Genomic DNA, 26,302 nt, shown 5'->3' with positions numbered 1-26,302 from the left:
CTCACGAACGGAAACTGATTATGAAGTATAAACTGGTCCTCGTATCTACTACAGTTTAGGCAATTCCGAAGCAACGCAGACATAGACGGTGGCAGCGGAAACGATGATGGTGACTCTTTTGTGTAGTTTATTCAACAACAGGGAGAGCTAAGACTGATTGTAGAAAGTTCAGGTCTGTCTTCAACCACATGTACTAGGACCTCTCCTTTAATAACCGGGCGCCCAAAGATATTGTTAATTTTAAAGCGAAGCATTCTTTGCGAGTGAGCGTGCCTGCTGGAAGGAAGGAAAAGGTGGAGAAGGATAGGCAGGGAGGTTAACCAGTTTAGCTTAACCGATTTGCTACCCTACACATGGGGGCGGGATGGGAGGGATGAAAGATGGGGAGGAGAGAGAGAGAGCACATAACACAGCACTCAGATCGTCAGTTACAGTCCGTCACTCTTGCGTGGTATGTGATATCACTGTCACAGCCGCTTGTCCAAGTCCGTCTCTTTCAAAAACCGAAGTAGTCCCTTCGTCGCCTTCAGCTGTGATGTATTCTGTCAGCGATATGTGAAAATAGCTGCAACTGACAATGGTCTATTGTCAAGGTGCGCTAGAACGGACGCCAGGGACTGTCTCTGAACCTTACATTCAGGACAGTCGCACAGAATGTGTTCTAGCGTCTTTCTAGCGTAAAGACAGGCATTGCAGAGATCGTTGTCGGCCACACAAATGCGAAATGAGTAAGATTTCTTGAAGGCCACCCCTAGCCATAAGCGACAAAGCAAAGTGGCCTCTCTTCGGCGCAGTCCAGTTGGCATACAGAGATGCATCGAAGAGGGCAGGTCGTATTGGCGATTGCTCCGGTTGGTCTGGCTGCTTGGTGTGCACCATAGAGAGAGCGTGATCTCCCGCGCAAGCACTCGAAGTCTGCTGGCTGCGTCGGACCGTGAAAGTGGTATGGCTTCTTCCTGTGTGTCTTCAAGAGCTTCCCGAGCCACATTATCGGCGTCTTCGTTTCCTATGACGCCGCAGTGAATTGGCAGCCAGTGAAACGTCACGTGGTGTCCTTTCTCATGTGATCTATGAAGTAGGCATCTAATATCGAATACGAGCTGTTCGAATGGCCCGCGACGCAGAGCTGATAGCGCATATTGTAGGCCTGCCTTTGAGTCGCTGAAGATTGACTATTGTCGAGGTGGTTCCCGCTTGACGAAACAAAGTGCAGCGCGAAGAGCTGCACTTTGCCTGCTGGCTGGTTAGGTGCTGCTGCTGCTATCTCGCCGAATAGCTCACACACACACAGACACACACACACGAAAATGATTAAATTTTGTGCACGCTTCGGGGATCGAAGCTCTGCCACCCGGCACAACAGCCCGGTAGTCTAATCATTAGGGCACACTCCTTTTTTTCATATATTTTCTTTCTCTCATGGTATTTATTTCAGACACACACGACTACTGCGGGAAACAAAGGGATAAACCATCTAAGAAGTCTCTTCCAGTTGCATGGTGACGAAGACACATATACACATACCCATACATACATACATACATACATTAACTTAGATTCCAAAATGTGCGTTGGATTTCCATATACACACACACACACACACACACACACACATATATATATATATATATATATATATATATATATATATATATATATATATATATATATATATATATATATATATATATAATGCATATCTCTTCCGAGACAACTAACCAATAAGCTACCAAAAAGCTGCCATACAAGTCATTTATCCTGCTGCTACTAAAGGTTTTACATCACCAACTAAGCAGCACATGTGCCATCATTGCAATAATAACCTTTCTTTGTTTTTCTTATTTTACTGTGTAGTTCAAGCTCGACGTCACTAGATGGCGGCAGCTACACAACTGCTAACATCCACGACTACATTATTTCTGTATTCCGTAAATGACGATGCATATGTACATACCTACTAAATCTCAGATATTCAAAGCGCCTCCTTCTGGAGATCCCTGCTAATACACTACCGTGATTGCTTCTCCATTCACGTATCTATTCTTCAACGTGTCCCATATAGCAGAAATAGAGTCAGTAGAATGATTTTCCCGTCCTGTCCGCGTACTATGTTCCTTTATTATTGCAGGAACTCATCCCTATTCCTTCTTTTCATCCACAGCTTTTTCTCTCTGACAACTGGGATCCATTCATCTACCTTCTTTGATCCGAAGCCGAAGCTTCGCAAGTAGAAAACACGACGTACACCCGGTGCCTCAACAGAGGCAGCCTTACGGGATTGATTTCGCTGCCGTGTTTGCTTGTAAAGCTTTGCCGCTACTCTTAAGCGTTGTTGCAAACACTTTTACGCCATCTTGGGGCGAATTTGGAGGCTTACCAGAACTCTCCAGTCACGTGTTTACAATGTTCCACGCAATACAGCCTTTGAACAACGCCAGTATTGCTTGCCTTGCTTGAGGTGTACGCTTACGAAAGTAATTACAGGAACGGTGATTAAACGGAGAATCAACTTGTGTTTGTTCGCTGTAGATTATGCAGGTGTATATAAGTGGCATTGCACTCTTTGGAGCACTGTCGCGTAACGGCTGCTGCCGGGGGCTCGTTGCAGACCGATGTTGTCTTCCCGGCTTCGCTCCTCCTCCTCCTCGCCATGCAGTCCTCGGGGCTGCTTGCCGGGTCAATGAGCGCAGCGGCGTGGGGCACATGGACGGTGTTTTATGTATTCTTTCTTTGTTCTGTTCCGAAGCTCAGTTTGGTACACCGCATCGTTCCTCTTCACTCTTAACGGAGGTATTACCTAAGATTGCATTTGTCGTTAGATGGATGGTTGGTGCGAACATCCCCTTTGAGACGTAGTGGTATAAAGCACCCCCAAGTTTGTTCTTGCTTCTTTCCCGGTCTGTATACTTTCAGCGTATCGGATCCTCGGTTGGCAACATGTCATGGAATCGTTACGAGCATACATTACGAGATGGATGTAAAGAGAGGCTAGCAACTAAATAAAACATCGGTCGCTTGGTCCTCCTCACAACAAAATAAACATGCGGGTGATGCACAGAACAACTAAATCTAAAATATTAATGTGTACTAGGCAGTAGAATAAGTAAATAAGAAGTTCATTGAAACGCACATGTGGACTGGTCATATCGCGATATAAGGATAAGGTGAAAGATGAAAAATTAACACTTTTAATAAAAGAAAATTAATTCTGGCGCTTGACGTGCCGAGTCTACGATATTATTATGGGGCACACCTCAGTGAGGGAAATCTAATTAATTTCGACCACTTAGGTTTCTTTAACGGGCACCAAATGCACAGTACACAAGCGTTTTTGCGTTTCGCCCGCGTCGAAATGAGGCCGCCGCGGCCGGGGTTTGATCCCGCGTCAAAAGTACGCTTCAGATGCGCGCACAAGTTAAACATTTAATGACTTGCGTATGCGTAGCTGATGACACCGAAACTTAGCTCATTCACACCAACAATTTCACAATTACTTACGCCTAGGCCAATCGCGACTAAATAATCATGAACCTAGTACAAAACATCATATACTTGGCAAATTTCTTACCTCGATGCAAGTTACAAGACAATCAGGCAAGCAGAATACATCTAGTGGGACATAACCTCATTTATTCGTGCGGCCTGATGTGGGCTTCGTTCCTACGAACGTAAGACTAATCTATTTTCTCCTCTTTCCCTTAGTTATCCTGTAGCGCGGGCCTTTCTTTTCCATCAGCCGCAGGAAGAATTGAACACGGCCGCTAGCAAAGCACAGACTCCCTGCCCTCGTCTTCCCGTTTTCGCTCCTATTTTCCCGACGGCATTTCCCTGACTTCCCGCGTTTCCTTTTCCTTTTATTTTCGTTCATCGCCATCCCTTTTTGGAACCCCGCGAATGCAGGCCTCCGGGACTCACCGTTCGCCAGTTTTCGCTCTATTTCCCCTGCGAGGTCACCGCGCAAGGCAAGGTCAGTACAATGCCGCTCTTTTGCTGCCGGGCGCCTTAGGGTCACTTATTCTTCCCTCTTGTATATACATGCAGGGATACTTTTTTCCCTTTAGTGCCTAGTTCACTCCCTGTTTCCTCATTCCCATTTCCCTATTCGTTTTCCCCTCTCCAGCATGCACGGGCTCTGCGTCACATCTCGTCGGTCAACAGCGCGCCAAGTACCTTGGAGTATAAGGCACCAAGTGCCTTCCAGTACAAGCGTTCAGAAGGGGCAACAGCGAAACAGGGAAGAAAATATTTCCTGCCACGTGTTCACCCTCGTAGCGTCACTAGGGATGAGGGATTGGGTCAAATAATTTCACTCAATAACACCATACCCGCACACGTTTTCCCCCAAAGGCTCCGTTTTGCTCCGTACAGCTGCTGCGCAGACACCTTTGACACTTATGCTATCGCTTCGTCTCTAAATCATTCCCTTGTCCCTCTGTTTCTTCCCTTACTTCCCCTACTATGAGTGCGTGACGCGTATTGAGCTTTAGCCCTGCGCAGCCGTCGTCGCTTTTGTTCTGGCTCCACTCCCGCCTCTCCCTCGGAACGAAACAAGGCTTACAAGATGGCGGGGCTCTGCTTGCACGGGCCAGAAACAACGACGGCCTGTTGACGACCGAGAAACGTGAAAGGGACGGGAGGGCGGGTTGGGAAGGAGGAAGCGCCCGGTAAATCGGCGCAGAGGTGGTTGAGCAAGCGAGGTAACCAGGTTATTCGTTTCGGGAGCAGCTTCCTATCGCGTGGAAGCTTGCTTGCCGGGAAAAAAGGGGGAAAAGGGAAGCGGGTTGGTCGTTTCGAGGACAAATGTTTTATGAACCTCCCTCTGAGAACACTGGTGCACACGCGAGGTGTGGGTGTGTTTAGTTTGGGTCGTTTTCACCTCTCCATTGTTTGCTTGCTTTCTCTTACGTGTCAGTTACGTTTTCTCTATTTCTCCGGAAAGAAATACGTTTGTGTCCACTAAATAAAAAAGGAGCGTGAAACAAAAGCTGCGTGTAAGCACCACGCAACGACACAACAAAGAATGAATGTTCTCTCTATCTCTCTTTAATTCTCTCTATTTATCTTTTTTTTTTTGCTAAGCCGTAAGGCAGGCTTGGTCAAAATAAAAGAAATACCGTGAACACGGTCACTTCCTTTCAGTGTGACATCGGTCCATTCGAATTAGTAACCTGTCTTGTGCTGTAGGGAAAGAAGATAGGGCTAGCTACAGGCGGGTTTGTGATAATTACATATTTGTCAATTCATCGGACTTTCGATAGCTTGGCTATGTAAGCGTAACTCCCCGAGACTCAGCCAGAAAAAGTATTTTTGCTTAGAGTTCACTCGAACTCAGACACACCAAAATTCTACTCGGTCGGGGTCACGCGCGTTCAGATTCACCAGAATTCTACTCAGTGGGGCCATGTCGCTCGAATTCACACTCACCTAATTTTACGCAGTCGGACTCACTGCACCTCACTAATCAGAATCAGGCTCAGGACCCCAGGTACACTTAGAATACAGGCTGTCAATTATTCGGGCTTTATTCAAATTTAGGTAAAATACTGACGGAATTATGGGATCATACTCTATAATGGCAAATGTAAGAAAAATGCATTGGCTATATTTAGGTAACCACTTTCTTTTGTTTTCGTTACTGCAACCCCTTCCTGTTTTTTTCCCTACAATCATTATAGTAGTTTAATTTCAAATTTGCATATCTGTAGCCCGTTCCTACTTTTGCATTGTCTTTTTGCATTGCCCTCATGCTATGCTCCTTATTATGAGCAGCAATATACAAAATGAAGAAAATAAGATTGCATTGTAAACTCTAAATACAGCGCAAAAATACACATACACTTACACCAATAACGCTACCCCACGTAGGGGGTGCGACAGGAGTGGTGTGTTCGCTTCCCTTGAAACGTGGAAATGTGTACATCGGCCAAACCAAACGGCACATCAACGACCAGCTCAGGGATCATGCGCTAAAAGTTAAGAAAGAAAGCAGACAAATATGCACATTTGGTTGCCCATATCATCGCGTGTGGTTGCGAGGAAGTTCTTTCTCGGACTACTATGCTAGGCAAGTCTGCAAACCACACGGCTCGAGTGGCTTTAGAAGCATTCCATATCCACAAAAATTCACCTCTCAGTGTAAGCAAAGCATCTATTCTTTTGCACAGTGCCGAACTGGACTTCTTGAATTCCGCTATCTAAAGCAGGCAGCAGTATTGTTCACCTTTTCAGCTACGCTTTTTATCACTTTCGCATGGAAAGAGGGGCGTGGCACTTGTGCGTGGCTCACTTTATAAAGTCGGAGGGTGATCGGAATAAACAGTTGGTAGTAGCGCTCGTCAGCGTCTGTCGTGTCTTCGTTATGTCTATGTGTACATTTTGCGCTGTGTTTGGAACTTACAATGTTAGACCAACTAGCCCGACAGACAGTCCCTCTAAAATTGCATACTCGCTAATTCAATTCAAACTCACTACTTCGTAACTCACGTGAAAGTGCAGCCCGCTAAAAGCATTACTCACCCTTTTCAAGCAATGTCTTCAAAGTCGCACCTACTCGAATGCACTGCCACTGCACTCACTTGCACACTGTTCTGCCCACACGAACTCGTTCGCGCTCATAATGAGGTCCATTCACGTTCACCGGCGTTCGGTGATAATCAAACCTAAGTTCACGGGTGCTCCATATTGCGTATTGACGTCCACTGCAGTTGATTCTCTCAAGATATTTCCTTGTATAGCGGGCACATACTAATTTAGCGACATGAAATTTTATACACTACGATAATTTGTTGCATTTATTTTAAAAAGATTAAGACATTATTAGATCGGATATACAGTACGTGCAGAGGAACGACAAAGCGCTAACGTTCAAGAAATATGGCGTAGCATTGGACATACGACCAAGCACCTTATTTTCTAAGCATCACAATGTCCCCAATTGAACTATAAAGAAATGAGAACGCAATGAATATGCAGTGCAATTATCAAGCGCAAGAAGGGAATCCTATAGACCCCCTTTCACAACAGATCCCCTCTCGTTACCAGGAAAACATTAGGGTTACGTAAGCTGCAGTTGCCGCGAAGCGTCCGAGGCAGTCAGGGGTATTTGAATGCTATCGGTGTTCCACTCTTAAAGGCGAAGCTCAAGCGTCCTCCAAATTTTCTTTCTATGCTGGCACTACATGTTTCTTTATTGTGGACTCACTGATTGTGAAACGAACTTCTCGTTGCCTGTTCATGGACACATATATGTGCGTCGTCCGCCTCAGCATAGATTAATATCTATACTGAAATTGAATTTTGAAAGTATGTATTTAGAACGCAATATGTGTTTTGTGACTGTACCATGGGTGCACCACGTGAGCTCTCTCGATTTATCTTTACAGTCTCGCGCTTTCGAGGAATAATGAAAACAAATCTTTACAGTTGTGCTTTACTTAGGCGCTACATAATACTGAATTAAGGCGACCAAACTATGTTTACACACTGGAAAACAATTTCAATAACTTTCTTTTTTTTACTTTTTGTAAGTATTTTACACTCGGTTGCCTCATTGGCTGACTTAATAGCTTGCGGTTTCTTTGTGTTATCGACCTGGCGACCATCTTCAGGCACATCTCCTATTTACGCAGCCTAGGTGTACCTTCGTGACCAAGTCGTGTGCCTTTGCAGCTTCCCATATTAGCTTGGCACTTGACTGCCTCCGCCTCATTAGTGTATGTGTTTTGCGTGCTACCACGTCTCTTATTTTTACATGCCAATATCAGAGCATTTAAATATATGCTGACAGTCATTGTGCATGTCCATGTGTCATGTTTGCGTCCTCTTTCTGTCGTTCTTGCACGTCAGCAAAGTTCTCTTGAACAATTGTGTTGACCGTATGCTTGATGCATTCTAGGCCTGCTCAGAGCAAGTTGTTCTTTCAATATGCTTTGGTGAAACTGCAGGTAAACCTTCCGGTAAAATCAAAGCGCAAGCAGGCTCAACAGTATCATGATAACTTTTTACCTGGTGGCTGTACGCGTTTATTTAAACCCGGTGTCCTGCGATTTCAACACAGTCATTGACAGATGGTTGGCAAGCAGTGTATAAATGTGGAATGAGACGTTCAGACGAACAAAAAGTCAAATTCCCCTATCCCACGTGACATGGGATTCGGTTTGAGCAACGCTTGTGGTGTTCGACGGAGAACGCTGTTCTTGTATAGCGACCAGTTGCAAGGGTATAGTGCGCGCGACCAATTAAGTTCGACACATCGTCAGCAGGATAACGTCTTGCTCAACCAGAACTTGGGGCGCTCAACGATGCAGGTCCCCTCGTATGACGATGAAGCAATGATGACGACGAAACGTCCACGCGGAGAAATGAAAATGGTGAAATGCCGGCGATGAATGTCCGTCGGTTGGCTTCGAAACTCGCTATCCCCCAGCACAGGAATTGGATGCTTTATTCACCAGAGCAAGGGCGTTTGCCAGAAAAGGCCGAATAAAATGTTCCGAAGAATTTCCGTCGTGCGAGTCGGAACTTTGAAGCGCCTGGCATGTTAGCCGCCGTTGCAAAGCAAGAATTCCCTTTTAAGAAACGAGCGGGCGCATCTCCTCTACAGCTGACAGCGAAGACGGAAATTACGGGACGTGTTCGTAAGCTAAATTACTTGCATGCCTTTCATCGCTCTACGGCACTGTGGCGATCTTCAACGTGGTTTCAACATGCTTCCAGATGATTCGGCACTCTTCATAGCTACACAAAGCGTCCGCTTTCTCTGCAACGTTCCACCGTGGTGGTTAAGGTTCTCGTTCGTCAATGAAATCGGCAATGCGTCTCTCATCGTGTAATGCGCAATTTTCCATTGCTGGATCATGAAAAATCCGCGCACGCCGATTAATACAGTCTCTGTCCCTCGTTTCGCTCATTTGTTTCCTACCTTCTCTTTTCCTTTCCATCTCTCTGTCTCTCTCTGCCTTTTACGCAGGGCATGGTAGCGATCCGAATGTTTGCTCTCCGTTTAAACTACCTAACCTCTCGCGTCTAATTTCATCGCTACCTACAAGTTTTGCCTTAAAAGGCTCGGGTTCGATAACTTTAGCATTCACAGCGCAATATGAATCACAACATATATATATATATATATATATATATATATATATATATATATATATATATATATATATATATATATATATATATATATATATATATATATATATATATATATATATATATATATATATATATATAACTTATCAGTTAGGACATAAAATGTGTGAACTTCGCTGTGAACTGTTTCGTTTTTTTTTACAGCGAAGCTGTTGGTGGCTAGGTTCTGGCGGATCTGGTCTCCATGGGCATAGACCAACAATTCATGCTCCTCTCCACCGCAGACGCCCCTTTCCCAAGTCAAATTCTACATAGCAAATCCCCAACGTAGCAAAACCCCAACTTTGGCAAACCAGCCATAGCGCCAGCTTCGCTGGACTTCCCTTTTCACAGGATTGAAGGATTCTGATTTTTTTTTCTTTTCTCTTTTTTGCTATGAGAGGCGGTTCAGTCACGGCGTCGCATACATGTACTTGGGAGAAAATACGCCTACATCCACCAGCAGTACACAATTGGGTAAAATGATCATTACTACTCTACAAGCCGAAACATGGTCCATGTGCAAGGAAAGCAAACTTACAAAAGACGTCTCGCTGCTGCTAGAGACCTGTAAACGCGCAACCGACCCGCTCTACAAATATCGAACGAAACCGAAAACGACAGCCAGCAACTTGTTTTCTCACCGCCGGGAAAAACTGCCTCGGGACGCCTTCCCAAGATAAATTGAGCGGCAGCTTGCAAAGTTCTTTTGTTTCCGGGTTTGCCAAACAGAAAGAGGAAAGGCGGGAAGGAAAGAACAACAAGAAAACAAACAACACCTCATCCCGGCAACGCGAGCCTACAGCCGGCTGAAATGACACATCGGGTAAATAGTGCGCCATATCCCCGATGGTGAGTTTTAGTAAAACGGAACTGTTCGAGTTGAAAACATTGTGGGGCCCGTCAACTGTCACATGGTCAACTACAGCATTAGCACAGCGCTGCGTGCGGCAAAATGCAAGAGCAGGCTAGAAGATTAGCTCAACGCGTCGGTTGAACAACCCTGTGTTTTGCCACCGGTAGGGAGTTTTAGTACATCGGATTCGTTCTCTATGGTGCAAACTCTAAGCGGCTACTTTGCTCACATATTATCGACGACAATTTTAGCACGTCCAGCACATCTCAGTATGCAAGAGCAGGCCGAGAGAAGAGCGCGACATGTCGGTTAAATAATCCTGTGTCTTGCCGCCAGCAGGGACATTTAGCAGAAGGTTGCAAACTTGATGCGGCCCCTTTAGCAGACATTATCGACGGCAGTTTTAACAGGCCTAACCTGTCTCAATATGAAACAGCAGGGGAAAAATAAGAGTGCGACGAGTCCGTTAAATAAACTGCGCTCTTCCTGCCAATAGGGAAATTTATAACCGCTAAATAGTTGTTTGTGTCGGGAAGTTCAGCAGCCCGCGCGCATTTCTAAAGATGGATGGAATTTCTAGCAATACGCTACGTGCCTGAAGGGCACCAACAGCCTGAAGGAAACCATAACACGTCGACTGTATAACCTTGCATCTTATACTGGCAAAATACACCGCAGGAAGAAGTTCTTAAATAAATAGACAAATAAATGGAGGAAACCATTGTGGTACGTTTTAGTTATTTGGATCTTTAACAGGCACAGCAGTAGCATACTTTGCAAAGCCACCATTTACAACTGCTTATCTTAAGAATTGCCATTGCATGCATACTTCGTAGCTTCAAGATGTAAAGTGGAAACGTAGTTGGAGGTTAAGAGATATATTTAAGGCGAAATGGAACATTGCACAGCTTGCAGTGCAAAGGGAAGTGACAGACTAACTCTAAAAGGGACGCGAAGACAACAGCGTGGCAACGAGCACAAGGGCCCGTAGATGACATTCTCGTGTAAGAGAAAGAAGGAAAAGGAACTCATGAAGTAGGTCACGTCGCCGAATGTGTGACGTCACTACGAAGCGGAACCAAGCTGAACTCAGAGTCTTGATATCAGTGTAACGCGCACCAAAAACGCTTCACATTGATATCTATCGGTCTCTGCAGCTGTTAATTCGTCCGCACTGTTTACAAAGGGTTTGCCCAGCTATTCTTCAATCAAAAAGGACTTGTATTATAAGAAGGAGGGGGACAACTTCTACAGTCCTGATGCGAAAGCTCAAGATGGCCCATTAATCGAAAAAAAAGCGGCCTCTGTAGTGGCGAAACGACACCTGAATTCTAATTGAATGCGACGCCACGTCACGAACGCGCCACGGCAGAGCAGATACGGCGGCGCCATATATGTCGATGCCATATATGGCGATGCGACGCCGCGGGGCGAGGTGGGTTGTCGTCGACGAGGCCGGATGTCGTCGGCGAAGCATTCGCGTGACACGGGCGTGCGGGTGCCGCCCGCTCGCTCTCGGAAGCCGGCGCGCGGTCTTCCCTCACCCCCACTGCAGTTAGCATCCGGGCGCGCCTGCCCGGCTTTTCTCTTTACATTCAGAAACGCACACTGTCTCGCGGCCTTGGTGGCCGCTGCTGCTTCCTCGGTCTCTCGTCGCGCAGGACGTCGGTGGCATGCGACATTGCCACCGCAAGGTACTGCTTGCCGGCTCAGGCAGCACGTACCGTTGTGGTATGTTACAATGCACAGTACAGTGCTACGAAGGCGGACCATTCTGAAACGCAGCATGAAGAAATATATGGAAGTTGTGCAATGGGATCTGTTGATGAAGGCCAGACGTGACTGTTCATCAGTTCTTCAAGTAAGAAGGCTGTTAAAGTGCGATTGACTTCGGTTAATTTCAATTAAGTCGCCGTCGTAGCGTAGCAAGGAAAACAAAAAGCAAGCGCCGACAAATAAAAGCCAGTCCGTTTGGCCCCTCACCAGTCCTTGTCTAGGGAGCACCTTACCGGAATAAGCTTTCTAATTGGTTTATTATTACAGGAAAAAGTGAAATAGTGCGTTTTCCTCCTTCTGCCAACTGAGAGACTCTCGCCCTTTGCCTCGACGGCGGCCTCAGAGACTGAAACGGCACATTATACCTTAAAGGTGGGCCCCCGTGATCTCGGAGGACGCGCCTCGATTAGCATCCGCAAGCGCCCATTCCTCCCCTGCCTTCTCCAATGCCGAAACCAAGGAACGGCGTCACGTTTAAGTCAAGAGCATTGCCTCTTTTCTCTCTCTCTCTCTTTTTCGCTGCGTGGCGCAGTTAGAGGCCCTATTGCGCGTTCTGCATTAGATGATTTAGTGAAGTCACGTGCCGCAATTGGTGACGTTGCAGGCTGTACGTTTTGCCCACAGCCATTTGTGCGCGCCTCTTTGAGTCTGGTTACAAAAAAATTCAGAAAATGCTCGCCTACTCATTCCTTATTGATTCGCCAAAGGTGGCAGAGCTTCTCCGGAATCAAGAACTGTGGCATATGTCTCGCAATCAGTTGAGGGCATTTGCCATCTCCGAATATATGCATTTCTTCTCATATTTTGACAACAGTGCACGTCGCAGAAAAAGAAAACGAGGTTAATCACAACCGCCATTTGTGGACATTCTAAGCTCGCGGACGGCACCGTCGTTTAAATAATGATGTTTTCGGCCAGTTTTCCGTACACTTAGTGTGAGGAACAAGCACGACCAAAATAACACACCTGAATTGATATGATACGCCTACCATTATTGATTGTCCTTGGACAAACCGTTATTGAAAAAATGGCCTGTATGTAGCCCGGACTCGTGGGTCAATAGACAGCTTTAAATATAGCGTCCCAGGCAGCGTAGCATGCCCAAAAAGCCAAATCCCCCTCTGCGTTATTTCGCAAATACCTTTCGCGTTCTTTTGTACGTCACGCCAAGCACATTTCCTGGCCTCGGGTCTCCTACTTCTAAACCACCCTAACCTTCATAGATTACTCCTTAAAACTCCCTAATTATCAATTACTTGTATCGCGTTTACGTGGAACGTATATGATGTTTCACATAAAAACAGCACATTCAAGTGCACGCAAGCATCGTCACTAAATAGGTTCTATGTAGCGCGTAACAACGGGTCGATAGACCACATTAAAGACACCATAACCCAGCGATTTTGTGTGCCCAATAAGCCAATCCATCGCCCAGTGTTGCGTCCTGACTTTGCGTTCCTCCCTACATCAGGCCGGTAACAGCTTCTCATCTTGGGTATGCTATTTCTCAAACTCCCTAATTTTCAGTTTTGCTTGAAAGCGCATTTGCACTGAACATGCGTAGGGCCTCTGAAAAAAAAATAAATAGGAAAATTGGCAAACAGGAAGTTCCGCTGTCAGATGGAGCTCAAGTCGGCGTTTCCACATAAATTCTTGAAAAAAAGTTTTGATGCTTTCGTGAAAGTGAAAGGAAGCGTGTATTGATTGAAACATCTACAACTGAAAGTGAATTCTCAAGCTCTGCCTCTCACGTTGCCACAATACTGGCACGCGACGATACCCTCAGACGCTCGCCTTCTGCCAAATCAAGGCTGCGCAAAAAGGGCGCCCAGAATCAAAGGGAGCAGCACGGCGCCACACAAATCGGCGTTTCACTCAAGTGGAGATTTCCGCTTCCAGGCTCGGCCACAAGGGACCAGGAAGTGATTCGCCTCTGCCGAAGCTTTTATTTTGCGAGAGTGAAGTTGGGGGGGGGGGAGGGCAAATGTAATGAAAACGCGGCCCGGAAGCTGTAAAGTGAATCGCTCGTTCGCCGAAGTGCTGATGACCGTAACGACGACGACTGCGGCCATGATGAAAATGAGTAAAACAAGAGAGGGCCGCCGTCATCACCATTATAAGCTCGTTCGTGAGATGGGGAAGCGGCTCTCACAGCATTTGCTGGATGCGGGAGTGGCGTTACACGCGTGGGAGAGAGCGAGCGAGAGAGAGAGAGAGTCTACGAAAAGCGCTGAAACAAGTAGCGCATGAGAATGGCAGGGAGGCCGCGTGAAAGGCTCGGGCGCGGGATTGTCCAGCGCACACAAGCGGTGAGCACATTGTTAGCGATGTGGCAGTTGAACGTCGACATCTTAAGAGAGTCGCTTGCAGCGGCTTACGATGGCTATGGCTGCAAGCAACTGAAGGCTGCAAATGTAACCGAAAGGCATAAAAGAGAGACGCAAGAATATCGATATCTTAGAGCAAACATGAACCAGAGAGATAGAGACGGCGACGGAAGGGCGAGGGAACAGTGTCACAGAGTGACAGAAAAAAATAAGAACAAAGAACGTTTCCACTTGGACCGACGCACTTCTACAACCCTCTCCTCCGGATACAGGGCTCGGAATCGAGCAGGCCGGGCAGTCGACACGGACATGAACAATCCTCCTCTCCCCTCCGGTCCTTTCCTCCATGCTTTCTCCACGTGGCTTGGAAAGCAGGCATCGACATCAGCGACGGCGGCGAGAATAGCGGTGGCCACTGGTGGCGCAGATTGGCGCGAACGCACATTTCGCAGCACTCGGGTGGTTTATTTACCCGCGCGGCAGGAGGCCTGTGTATAAGTGCTCTCAGTCACCGAGTGGTCAGTGTACGCGGTAGCCAGCGAACGCGGCGCAAGCCGGGAAGGAAGGTGGGCGAGCCGGATGCGTGGCGACGGGCTCTACACGCGGACCGGGCACTCGAGCCGTCTTTGCGCCCGCAAAGTGCTGCAGTCGGGCAATGAGGACGAAGAAACCGTAAATGCGAATGGTCGTAAGGCGCTCGGTGGCAGCGGTACTGGCGACGCGGACAGGACGCGCTCTGAGAACGACGATGAACGGCGGCATCATTTCTTCGTCTTGCTGAGCGGACGCCAACGATGTCGCAGAGTGAGAAGCGCTGGCGTGGCCCGAGGCGATCTGTGGAAGTCACGTGGCACTCGCTTATACCAGGGCTGCGTGCGTGTGACAGAGAGAAGAGAGGCGGGGTGATGATGATGATGATGATGATGATGATGATGATGATGAATAGAGTGGGCTGTTGGGTTGTGGCCAGAGTTTTCTTAACCCTTGGGTATCATTTAAACTGCCTGGATGCAATTGCATAAGATCGAACAATTCCTGTGGGAGTGCTTGCGCTACATGATGGAGCGAGGTTTTCGCAATCCTGATAGTGTCGTTTCTGAAAGGTACATTTAACAAAGGAATGGAAAAGAATGGCTTAACCGTAACTATAGGCTTGCATATGCCGTGCATTCTCTTGCATGTATAACTACGTGTTGCCCTGAAAGGTGATGTGATAGTTCTCGCTCATGACACATTCGATGTTTGTCAACGCGAACGCGGTGATGTCTTCAGCCCGCTGGCATCTTGGTGTCATTCTGATTTTTCTGCTCAAATCATGCGATGTAGCGGGTGCGACATCCCGGCTCTCGCGGCCGTTGCTATAGCAACAGTGCTAGGCCGTGCCTGGCTTGTTACGAACGGCCTGCAAGGGTACCGCACTACAAAATTTTATCAGCCATCCGCAGCTGCGAGGGTGGTGAGCTTCCCAGAAGCGACCTTGGAACACTTCCGCACCTGCTGCGGCGACTACTTTTGTAGGGGCGACGATGCGCCGCATCGACGCTCCCTCGGCGCCACTATGACTAAACACGGTCAGAGGACCAAGTATTGTTAGTAGATTCGCCGTGACCGCCACGGGTTGCTTGGAGCAGGGGAATTCCTGGAAGAGAGAGAGTATGCCATGCTTTTGTCACCATGCAATTTTGGGAAGCGAACCCCCTCTGGCTGATTCCTGGAAAGAGATGCTTTGCAGCTGCGGTCTCACGGGCGCCAGAAGTCGTCGGTCAATGGAAACACGCGACGGCCACTGAATACGGGGTCAGTTCTTGGATCAAGAGGCGCCTGCTTGGGTCAAGACCCCCTGTCTGGAAGAAACCCACTCATCTCGTTGTGTTCAGCGAACCGTGTGAGGAAGTGGGTGTGTAAACCATCCCCCCTGAAAGCGGTTCGATGACGATGACTTTGCATGCTCGCCTTGGTCGAAGGTGGAACGGCAGTTTTTCTCTCACCTAGGGATCTAGGGAGGACAGAGTGTACTTAAGGAGCTGTTGGCGGCTCCTCAGGGTGCATTCCTCTTTCAGTCATGCTAGACTGATGAACTGTAACGTTCTCATGTAGATACTGTAAATAAATCCCATACTCCTCGTTCTCGATGAGAACAAGTCTCTCCCTTCAACAACGTCTTCAGCGTGGATAGGTTGGACGGCGGCATGGCCCAGCTACCATCTATTTCATGCCCGACCCCAACAATTACAGGCTACGCTCTCGCACTTGCCTGCACATTCGTTGTATCGTGAGCTCGGGGTATGACCTGACGCCTGCAGCGTGCAGGCGTATTGCTGTTCGCAAAGAAACGTAAGCAGACGAAACATGTCTTTCTGTCATTTTGATTTATTGAGTAGAATTATACCTTACAGGCCCCATGCCGTGCCTTTATTAAAGAAGGTTACACGAAATTGCGCTTGGCATAGAGACAAAAAAAGAAGACAAGAAAAGATAAAAGAAATACGCAGACAATTCAAGAAAGAAGCTAAAAAATATGGGAGGCGGGGATACACGGCCGTCGTCGTGGTCTCGAGCTATGTCGGAAGGCCGTGAAAACAAGCTTTAAGGGCAAGGGTGCCTTTTATTACTGTTTTTATCTGAGCGTCGTTCAAGTAAACAGGTGCTTAATTTGCTAGTTTTCTTCTTCTTTTGCGGCCCTTTTTGTGTCGCCTGGCGCTCTCCGTAACTTGTGGCGGTCGCCTGAAGGCGGAAGCTTGAATTTTTCGTGATGTAGCAATTGCTCCGGCAAAAGAGAAGTTTGACTTGCTCGCGAAGAGTTTTCTGCTGTACAGCTTCTATATCAACAAACAAAGAAAAAAAATATGCTCATGTATTTTCCTAAACTCCGTCGCCATTCTGATTTTTTCTTTGTATATTCTTATGCAACTACAACCCACTCTCTCGCGATACTGATAATAGAATTCAAATGTCTCAGTTATCATCTGAGGTAACACAAGCGTGAAGTATAGTACGGTAATAAAAGAAGTCTTGCGAACTTCCGTGTGGCTCGGAAAGCAATAACCGCAATCTCCATGAAGCAATGTTGAATCAACGAAGGAAACGCTTGATGCGTCTAGAAAAGATAAACTACGATATAAGAGAAAAATCATACTCGTATCGAGATCTCAAAGCACCATTAGAGAGTATGGCTTCGCATCGTCTCGAAGAATTTAGCTCAAGGTGAGAATCTCTGTCAGGAAGCATGGAAGAGGAGGGAGTAAAAAAAGATAAGCGACACTGTTCTTTTTTCTTTATCAGAAACACCCTTGCGATCTTTCTCGTGATGCTACAGCAAGGAAGTAAAACAAGTATTGTGCACAGGGAGCGGAACAAAAAGACGGAAGCACAATAGCCCCTTCCTGCCGTGTTTTGTTTGTTTCTTACTACACAAGGGTCTGAAAGTGTCATTACGAGCTGGACCGATACTGAACCATTTTGTCGTGAGAGAGTTAAAGAGAGCAGACCCTTCAGGTAAGAACAATGATATTAGAGAATGTACTGCGGGCATGTACTTCGAATCCTACACTCCTGCACGTTTTCCTTTGACATGACTCTGTCATCGACCGATCCTGACGTGAAACTCGCGACATGGATCGCGTGACACTGGTGTTACAAACCCCCTACCACCCACTCCCTCGCAATTCTCTCCCCCCTCTCTCTCTCTTTCTCGGCACAAATACATAGAACAAAGGGTGGACACGAGCGGGAACTAGAACAAGGTACGAAGCAAGACGTGGCTTTTAGCGTCCTTGCACTGCCAGCCTCCTTTTCTTTGGTTGTCACCGTCACGTGACGTCCACCGCCTACCAGTGAAGAAGGCTCGTCGAAAGGTTCTGGCCCGTAGCAGTGTCTTTAGCGCACTTTTGAGCGAAATCTTGCCGTCGACACTTTATATAGACAGCGGGAATGAGAGCGATAATCTATTGCCGGGCATCAGACGCCGTGGAGATTGATGTCGCTTGCGAGAGGGAGGGTGGAACGTGAAGGAACGGAAGCAGTTGATTCGAAATCGATGCCACCGTCTGCTTCTTAGTTCACGAGTCTCCTGAATGGGCAGAACGCTGAGTCGGGGGAGTTTCTCGCTTGCAGCGTGTCGATGCTGTGCTGGAGATACAGCAAAGTTGTTGCAACGGTATAGTGGCGGTAAGGTATAGCGCGCAGCGAATACGTCTGGTGGGAATGATAGAAGAGTGGTTTCGAGAACGCGACGATGGACGCTGCTACCCTGTCACCTGCCGCCGTTCTTTTCTTTTTGTACATGAACCCGCAAGTGTGCTCACGAAAGCTGCCGTCCCTGTTTTGGTCGTGAATTCAGTGTGACAGAACGTTATAGGAGGCAAGGGGTGTCGGAAGCGTGCGTGAAAAGCCAAATGCCAAATGCCGACAGAACTTGCACATTGGAACGCAAGATGGCGTCTGTCGACCTGTCTCAGTGTCTCTTGGCATCCCACAAGCCGTCTGAACGTTGTAGCTCACAACAAGTTCTTCCAGAATCTTTTTATTGTACAAGCTGCAAGCAAGCGACTTCGAGGCAACAATTAACAGAGTTGAATGACCTTTCAGGTAAATATTTGTAGGTGAAATTGATACTGGGTTGCGGATGCGCAGAAGAACGCCCTTGGGTCCGCCCAGTGGCTTCTCCTTTGACTCCGTTAAAAATCCGTTAAGTACCACTTGAGATGTTCAAAGTGTGCGCTCATTGGACGTCCCGCCGTGCAGTATTTTTTGAAATCCTTGCGCGAAAAGTGTAAGGAGCAAGCAGAAGAAAATCAGTGCACTAATATGCAAAGTAGGTATATTAAATGTATTTCGAGCCACGTTTGTAGGCACTGAAGCCGAGACCGAGATGTGCCGGTTTTCCTTTGTGTATGTCGCGCGTGCGTGCTTTCACTTCGCCGCCTTCATTGTTGACGGGCTTTGCGAGAGGGCCGCTGGAGCGTTCGGGTTACAGCGTCAAGGGCCACGTGGTCGCAGAAAATCCGGCGTTGGCGTCAGGCGTCGGCGCGTTTGGAAAAAGGGCTATTTCAACAAGAAACGATGCGCACACCGCGTCACAATCACGGCACAGTTCCAGCAGGCGTCGGCGTGCAGCATCCGCCATCATTTCGGGAATAATCATTCCTGTGCCACGCACACCAAACCACGCATACCATACCACGCAGGCCTTCCGTGTGCCGGATTGACGTTACATAACTTATTGAATTCCTCAAAGTAGTAAGCGTCAGAACAATCTTAAAGTAGCACTTTCACGCAACCTACAGACATGATAGCGTCGGACTGTAATGTGAATGTACGAGAAAACACAATTCTGTTACGCGAAAACTAAAACACAAACCCATTTTAGCACGATAGCCTTTTTCAGCTGCCATGTGAAGTCTGTCTTAGTAGGAGCGGCGCCGCCCCCTCGGTAGCTTGCGCATCATCATTATCAAAGAAAAAAAAAAGAAGGAACCACAAAGGTCGCCTTCGTGCATATCTTTCTCCGCCAGCCTTACCCGGTAAACACTACGGTTACATAAGCTACAGTTGCTGGGAGGTGTGAGAAGAACTCAAGGTATATGTGAGTGCTGTCGCGTTCTACTATTAAAGGTGAAGCTCAAGCGTCCTCCAATTTTTGCTGCTTTAGCTGGCATTGATGACTATAATTTTACCTACCATCCCCTGTTTCGCTGTACTCGATATAACATCTGAGTGAGGCAACGCCTACGTTGATCTCGGTGTCATTATCGAAAAAAAGAAAGACGGGTTCGTAGTTTACTTCTTTTTTCTTCTCGTCTGTGCTTGATGCCGAAACACAGAAAGAAGCCATACCGTGCTATGAGCAAAAGTTATCCCCTTTTGTCTATCGGAATACAAAAAAGGAAACGTAAAACGTTTTCTCGTCCGACCGTTTCTTAAGCCAAAAATGCGGTAACACATTCAATAATCAATGTACCAGTGCCGGGCCAACGCTTGAAATGCCCGCTTGCGCTCAATGACCGTTGCGTCAATGTTGCGCCGCTGACGCAAGCTCCTTGCGACACGGGGCTTAGCTACGGGGCTTTATACTACAGCGTTGACTGCTTCGTGCCAGTAAAGTTCGTCGATACCTTCCCAGGCATAATTTAGTAGCTGAAGCCGCGATGTATCAAAGCGTCCTTGCGGATGGTGTTGCGTAATTTAGAGGATGCTACGCAAGGAAGCGCGTTCATCAATATTACGTTTGATATGTTTACACTGATCTGCAAGAATTCTATTGTGCTTCAACTTTTCTGTCCACCTTGTGGACCGTCTTTCGAGCGTCTTTGTTTCTTTCTCAACATGTACTCAACATGTTCACAAGTTAATGTTTCATGTAGGTCCCAATATAACTGCCTTATGTTATTGCGTCAGCACCTACGTGTAGTTGCGTGCAGGTTGCCTGAATGTTTCCTCGGAGCTCTTCAAGTTGAAACGCCTCGAAAGCATCATATTTCTTTTCAAATATAAATCAATTATAAAATGACTGTGACAGTCTTGAAGAAGAATTGTAGCGCTTCTAGAATTCTTCTTGATTTATTGGTACCCAATATAACCGCTATCGAATGAACGGATGCTGCCTCAGATATTGTAAACTCTGTGGACGTGTTCTCAAGGAAGCACCAGTAGGTGTTTTCATTCTGTTTCGAACTGTAATCTGTCACCCAAAGTGTAGATACCGGTCTAACATGAAAACAATAGACCTGTAGTCACCTACAATATCCTATAAGATAAGACTACATAAAGGCCACGTGCATCGGTCATTTCCACAATTTTTCACTTGTTTACGGAAATCTAAGTTTGTCCGCATTTTCTGAGTACCGTATCAGTAATTTACACAAACCTTAATGCCCTGCTGGCTTTCATTTACGCTTTATTCACTGTTATATCTGCGGTACAATGCTGGTATTGAGTGCTTTATGTGAATTTACTCTTGATTTTTTTTTGCCGGGTGAGGACGAGCCACCGGTAGCACCTAATGATATTAACTTCTTCTTTAAGATCACTTTAAAAACGAAAAGAATAGACAAATGCACCGTTTCACGCGAAAAATAGTAATCAAGAATTCGGCTTGCCGCGGTAATTCGACGAGCTTATTAAGCCGCATGGCCTCTGCACTCTCCACAGTGAGAACCTCTGGCAACAACAACACAGCCTTTTAATTAACGGTTCACTGATTACGCTGAGGGACATCTTTTTTTTTCTTTTTGTAACTCGCCGACACTGTGTTCACACCTGGGTCCACCTACCTGTACACCTGGCGAACAACAACTCGCCTAGCCGTAATGAAAGCCTGAGCGTTAATGATGCACAAAACTCGCTATTCCCTCCGCTGGCTCTTTAATGACGCTGAAGAATTAATAGTAATTACTGCTTGCTGTACACGCACGGCCAGGACGATTATCGACGGGTAACCGCATTGCTCCGAAGGTGGCGTTGAAAGAAGAGTGGGGAAAAAACACGTTGTCCCTCTGGCACGTTCGCTGGATCGAATTGCCACGAAGTAATTGCTTCGAACAAAGCGCAGCTGTATAAGCTGCATTGCGTGTATGAGGGAGAAAAAAAGGTGCGTTATTCTTTCGTGTAAGCGGTCCGCGAACGAGAGTGATAGAGAAATTATTTGCACTCAGTTTTCTACGTGGCAAGGGACGCAATATAGGCTATACAGACTTCTATCAGTGCTGAAATTTGCAAAAAAAAAAGAAAAAAGTAACAGCCTGTCATACTCGACAAAGAAATACAGGCGTCCGTCATATGTTACTATGTAACGAAAAATCGTCTACATTCATGTCACAGAAAATGGCGTACTTATGAGATTGAAGACATCTAGGGTCTGAACCAGTTTATCGCCGAACCGGCGGAGTGACAAACCTCTGCGACTAGCAGCCACAGCACGTCACTCATGTTCTCGCCGTAAACGTGGTGCGTCGCGAAGTGGAAACACAGGGCCGTACAACTTCTGTTTAATATTGGGTAACCTTGGGTCAATGAGTGAATGTTGTGGTTCCGTCAAAATACAGTTTTTTTTTTCTTAAAAGCGTCGCAGAATAGCTACAGCCTCTACCAAACAACCTGGAATGAAATTTCGTTGACTAGACTACTTGTGTATAGGTTATGCAGCGTTCCCTGCTAGATATAAAACTCAATACGGTGCGTAGAAAAGGTGAGAGTTTGGATGAAGGAGCATGTCTCGGGACTTATAGTTATCGCTGGCGAAAGGGAAAGAATTCACGCAGTGCGTGTGCGTTTGTGTGTGTGTGTGTGTGTGTGTGTGTGTGTGTGTGTGTGTGTGTGTGTGTGTGTGTGTGTGTGTGTGTGTGTGTGTGTGTGTGTGTGTGTGTGTGTGTGTGTGTGCGCGTGAGAGAGAGAGAGAGAGAGAAAAAGATAGATAGAGAGAAATAACAGCATGGAGTTCAACAAGGTTGCACGTGGTTTGCTGCGCTAGAATGGGTGTGAAGACAAGAGTGAAGAAAACAGACAGAGAGCGAGAGAAGTTATAACAGAAACGCAGAGAAGTTGTCAGGCTGAACCCGGTAGGCTACTTTGCACTAGGGAATGCTGAAAGAGGCGTAAAAGGTGAGAAGATTAAGAGAAATGTGCACTTTGCATTGTTACCAGACAATGAAGCGTTAATCGCTGATTGAATCACAAGCGGCCATACACGATGGTACATATCAAGAATCGCAGCAGCGCTTTTGTGACTTTATGCATGGCTGATGCACAAGACCACCGTCCCAAGATCTCTTCTGTGAAATGCCTGCCATATAAGTGCCTTAAAGTTGTGCTAGGGGCAATTATCTCACCTACGTATTTTAGGCAACCATACCGGAGATGTGCTATGATTTCTTGTTCACTACATGTGTTGCGGCTGGCCTTGTTCGTCATTCCAATTATGAATGAGTACACGTGGTCAGTACAGCCACGCTTCCAATATCTCTGCGCAGTCTAATGTTAGTGGCATGGTCTTGTCATCCTTAAAGAGTACAGAATTCCTCTACAAAGTCTCGGGAGTACTGCCGTTCTTTCTGGACAGATAATTAATGAATTCCTTTGAACAGTAGTTTTTTTTTTTCTGCAATGTTTAATTTCTACTGAGCTCCCCCGACCCGTTCATGCTTGTGTTGTTCTTGTGCAGTAAGTTGTACAATTTGGTGCGGCATGCTAAACATTGTTTTTTCTAGGGGAGGGGCCGGGTGGCTCAAGAACTGGTAATGCACACAGAGCGCCACACGCTGAGTTTGTTTGTTTGTGTATTCTCTTCATTTCGCATGTCTCTTCTTGCGCGCCAACGCAACGCTTGCTCTTGCAGTTTTGTAGCCTTTAGTTTTCTTGATTTTCTACACCATCAAAAAAAGATTCTTTGGTGTTTCGCGAAGGAGAGGTAGTGGGGCGCCGACTAGTGCGGACGCGACAACATCGGCTCCCGATATCTTCAATGATTTCAGGAGGTTATTCACCCCAAATCGACGTGTATTGCGTACCAGCGAAAGCGGCAAGTTACACGGATTCCGGGGATACCAGATTTATTTCGGTGGGTGGGCTCTTTCACAACATTTTCTGCGTTCGAATTTTCAACCTCGGCGTGCAAAGGCGGGCAGGCCTAGGCCTAACACCGCAAGTCATTCATTACCGCCATGGAAGTCGTCACCGGTGAGACGATATCGCCGGAAGAAGCGAATGAGCCGGGCTGGATCGCGGCATATAACCGCAAACCCCGCAAGGGCAAGGCCAGTCAACCTCAAGGACCAAGTTCGTCAAGTACACGTGGCAGACGAAGGGACGGCGATCGCACCGCCGGACCGCACAGCGCATACCAGCGCCTCGTCGCCACCTCGAGACTCCCTCAGCTACCGAGGGACACGTTCCGTATCATCGTGAGACCCCGAGACGGTCTCAACGTGGCCAAATCCACACCCGTGCAGGTTGAGCAAGCCCTCGCCATGGCGGCAGCCCTGGCTCCTCAAAACCTCACGGAAGACTCCATCTGCCCCAACGTAACTCAGAATATCTTCATCATCTGCACCCCCAGCGAACGTAATGCAAGAGCATACGCCACGGTGCAACAGATTCGCATGAAAGATACCACGTATCGGGTCGCAGTATACCCGGCCCCACCCGATAACACCTGCAAAGGCGTAGTCCGAGGGATTGACCTCGAGCTCACCGACTCACAACTCCGAGAACTGATCGTCACGAAACGCAACCCCAATGCCTTGGAGGTGAAGAGAATAAAGAACACCACAGCCGCGACAATCCTTTTCCAAGGAATGCAAGTACCCAGCTACATCTACTGCGGAGCAAGCATTGTTCGGTGCACGCTCTTTCGCAGACACACGGAAGTTTGTTACAACTGTGGCAACATCGGTCACCGCGCGGATGTATGCCCTAACCCCAACACCACGTGGTGCCGGAAGTGTGGCCTCAAAACGCCACCAGAAGATCACCAGTGTACTCCTCACTGCACCCTGTGCGGCGGACCACACCCAACCGCCGACAAGGACTGTAAACGGAAGTTTCAAGTCCCTTACATCGTGCGACAGAGACGCCGCCGCAGACGCAACCAACGCGGCCGCAGCCGCTCCCGAGGACCGAGCGGCGCCGTTCACAGCGAGTCGAGCGCAACCTCGGGAATTTCCGTAGCGACCACAAGGAGTCGCTCGGTCACGCCGACACCCGAGCGCCGCAGCGCCCTCCGCAGCAGCCGCTCCCGCTCCAGGGGACGACACAGCAGCCGCTCCCGCTACAGGGGGCGCCCTAAATCCGGCCACACAGAACTGACGTGGGCCGACCGAGTACGAGGGAAACAGCACCAGCAGCAGCAACGGGACGCCTCATCTACCAGACAGGTAACGCGGTCTTCATTGCCCGAGCATGAGAGCGAGATAGTAACAGCACTACGACAGGAACTAGCTGGTCTCCGAGCCACCGTACAAGTGCTTACAGAGCAGCTTAATGACGCGAAACAGCAGATTCAAAGCCTTAAAGCTCCCAAACAAGCACCACCCCAAGAGACAAACGTAAAAGTAAGCACAGCCAAACGCAAACCCCCTCCGCTCACTGAGACGGAAGAAGAGAGTCACGCACCGCAAGACACCCTAGGCGAAATTCTGCGCCTCACGCGAGAGAACCTAGAAAGTATTCGTACCCTAGCAAGCCGTGTAGAGGTGGTCGAAAACAAAGTCGCCATAAAAATTAAAAACAAAGCTAGTCAGCCACAACAGATGGACACGACGACGCACCCTTCACCACCAATAAATCCCCCGCAAAACCATCATGGCTAACACGACACGGGATACCTTAGAAATTTGGCAGTGGAATTGCGCTAGCTACGCGAAACGCAAATCCTCGCTGCAACAGTACCTCAAAATTCAACCCAAAAAGCCGCACGTAATACTATTACAAGAAACTCTATGCGAAACCCTCACGCTCGCAGGGTACAGCCCCATCTCTCCTGGTTCCCCGCTCACATGGGGAAAGACATTCACCCGCGGAAACCAAACCTCAATGAAACGGCCCACGACCGTGCGCGAGAACTTGCCCGCCGCGACGGTCCTACGGCCTCAGAGGGGCTGGACATTCAGTTTAATGACCCGCTACTCACTTATCACGAAATCACCTCATACTATCGAAAAGGCAGAATGAAATATCCGCTCCCGCACTCCAAACTCGAACGCGCGCAGGCGGCCGCGTTTCGAATGCTACAAACGGACTCGTATCCTTCACGAGGCCTACTGAGTCACTATAACTCAGACATCCCGGCAAATTGCCCAGACTGCCAAGAACTCTATTGCTCACTCTCGCACATGCTATGGCAATGTACCGCGTTACCAAAGGGCCCTCTCTCTAGTGAGCCCGAATGGGAAGAAGCCCTGAAAAGCCCGGACCTCAAACTCCAGCTCAAGGCCGTCCAGAGGGCCCAAGAACTGGCGGAGCGTCACCACGTTCCCGTCCCGACTTGGGCGTCGCCTACGGTTTTGGCCCGAGGAGCTCCCCGCATGGGATCTCTAACGGCTTAAAACTCCTCAGGACCTCACTGAAGTTCTTGACTGACTGACTGACTGGTGTTTCGCGATTGACTTCGGCAAGTATTAAAGAGGAGCTTTCTTTGCCTAGCTTGCCGTCGTTTCGCGTGGGTCGATCGGCGGTTTGTGTGTCGGTCGCTGGTCGCGTTCTCACTGAGTGTATATTG

At 47.7% G+C, this 26,302-nt stretch overlaps 1 protein-coding gene across 1 annotated transcript in view; it reads right to left on the bottom strand.

Annotated features, from left to right (window-relative positions):
• The window catches only part of LOC142558498 (uncharacterized), an 86,935-nt gene extending 80,308 nt beyond the window's left edge, over positions 1-6,627 (bottom strand). The window contains exon 1 of the mRNA XM_075670626.1: positions 6,576-6,627. Within this exon, the coding sequence (XP_075526741.1) occupies positions 6,576-6,627 (52 nt within the window). The remainder of the gene's footprint in view (positions 1-6,575) is intronic.
• Between the last annotated feature and the right edge of the window lie 19,675 nt (positions 6,628-26,302).

The sequence above is a fragment of the Dermacentor variabilis genome, chromosome 9 (genome assembly GCF_050947875.1).
Source record: "Dermacentor variabilis isolate Ectoservices chromosome 9, ASM5094787v1, whole genome shotgun sequence".
NCBI lineage: Eukaryota > Metazoa > Arthropoda > Arachnida > Ixodida > Ixodidae > Dermacentor > Dermacentor variabilis.
Note: the sequence above shows the minus strand (reverse complement) of the source record. Positions and strands in the feature narration are given on the sequence as shown.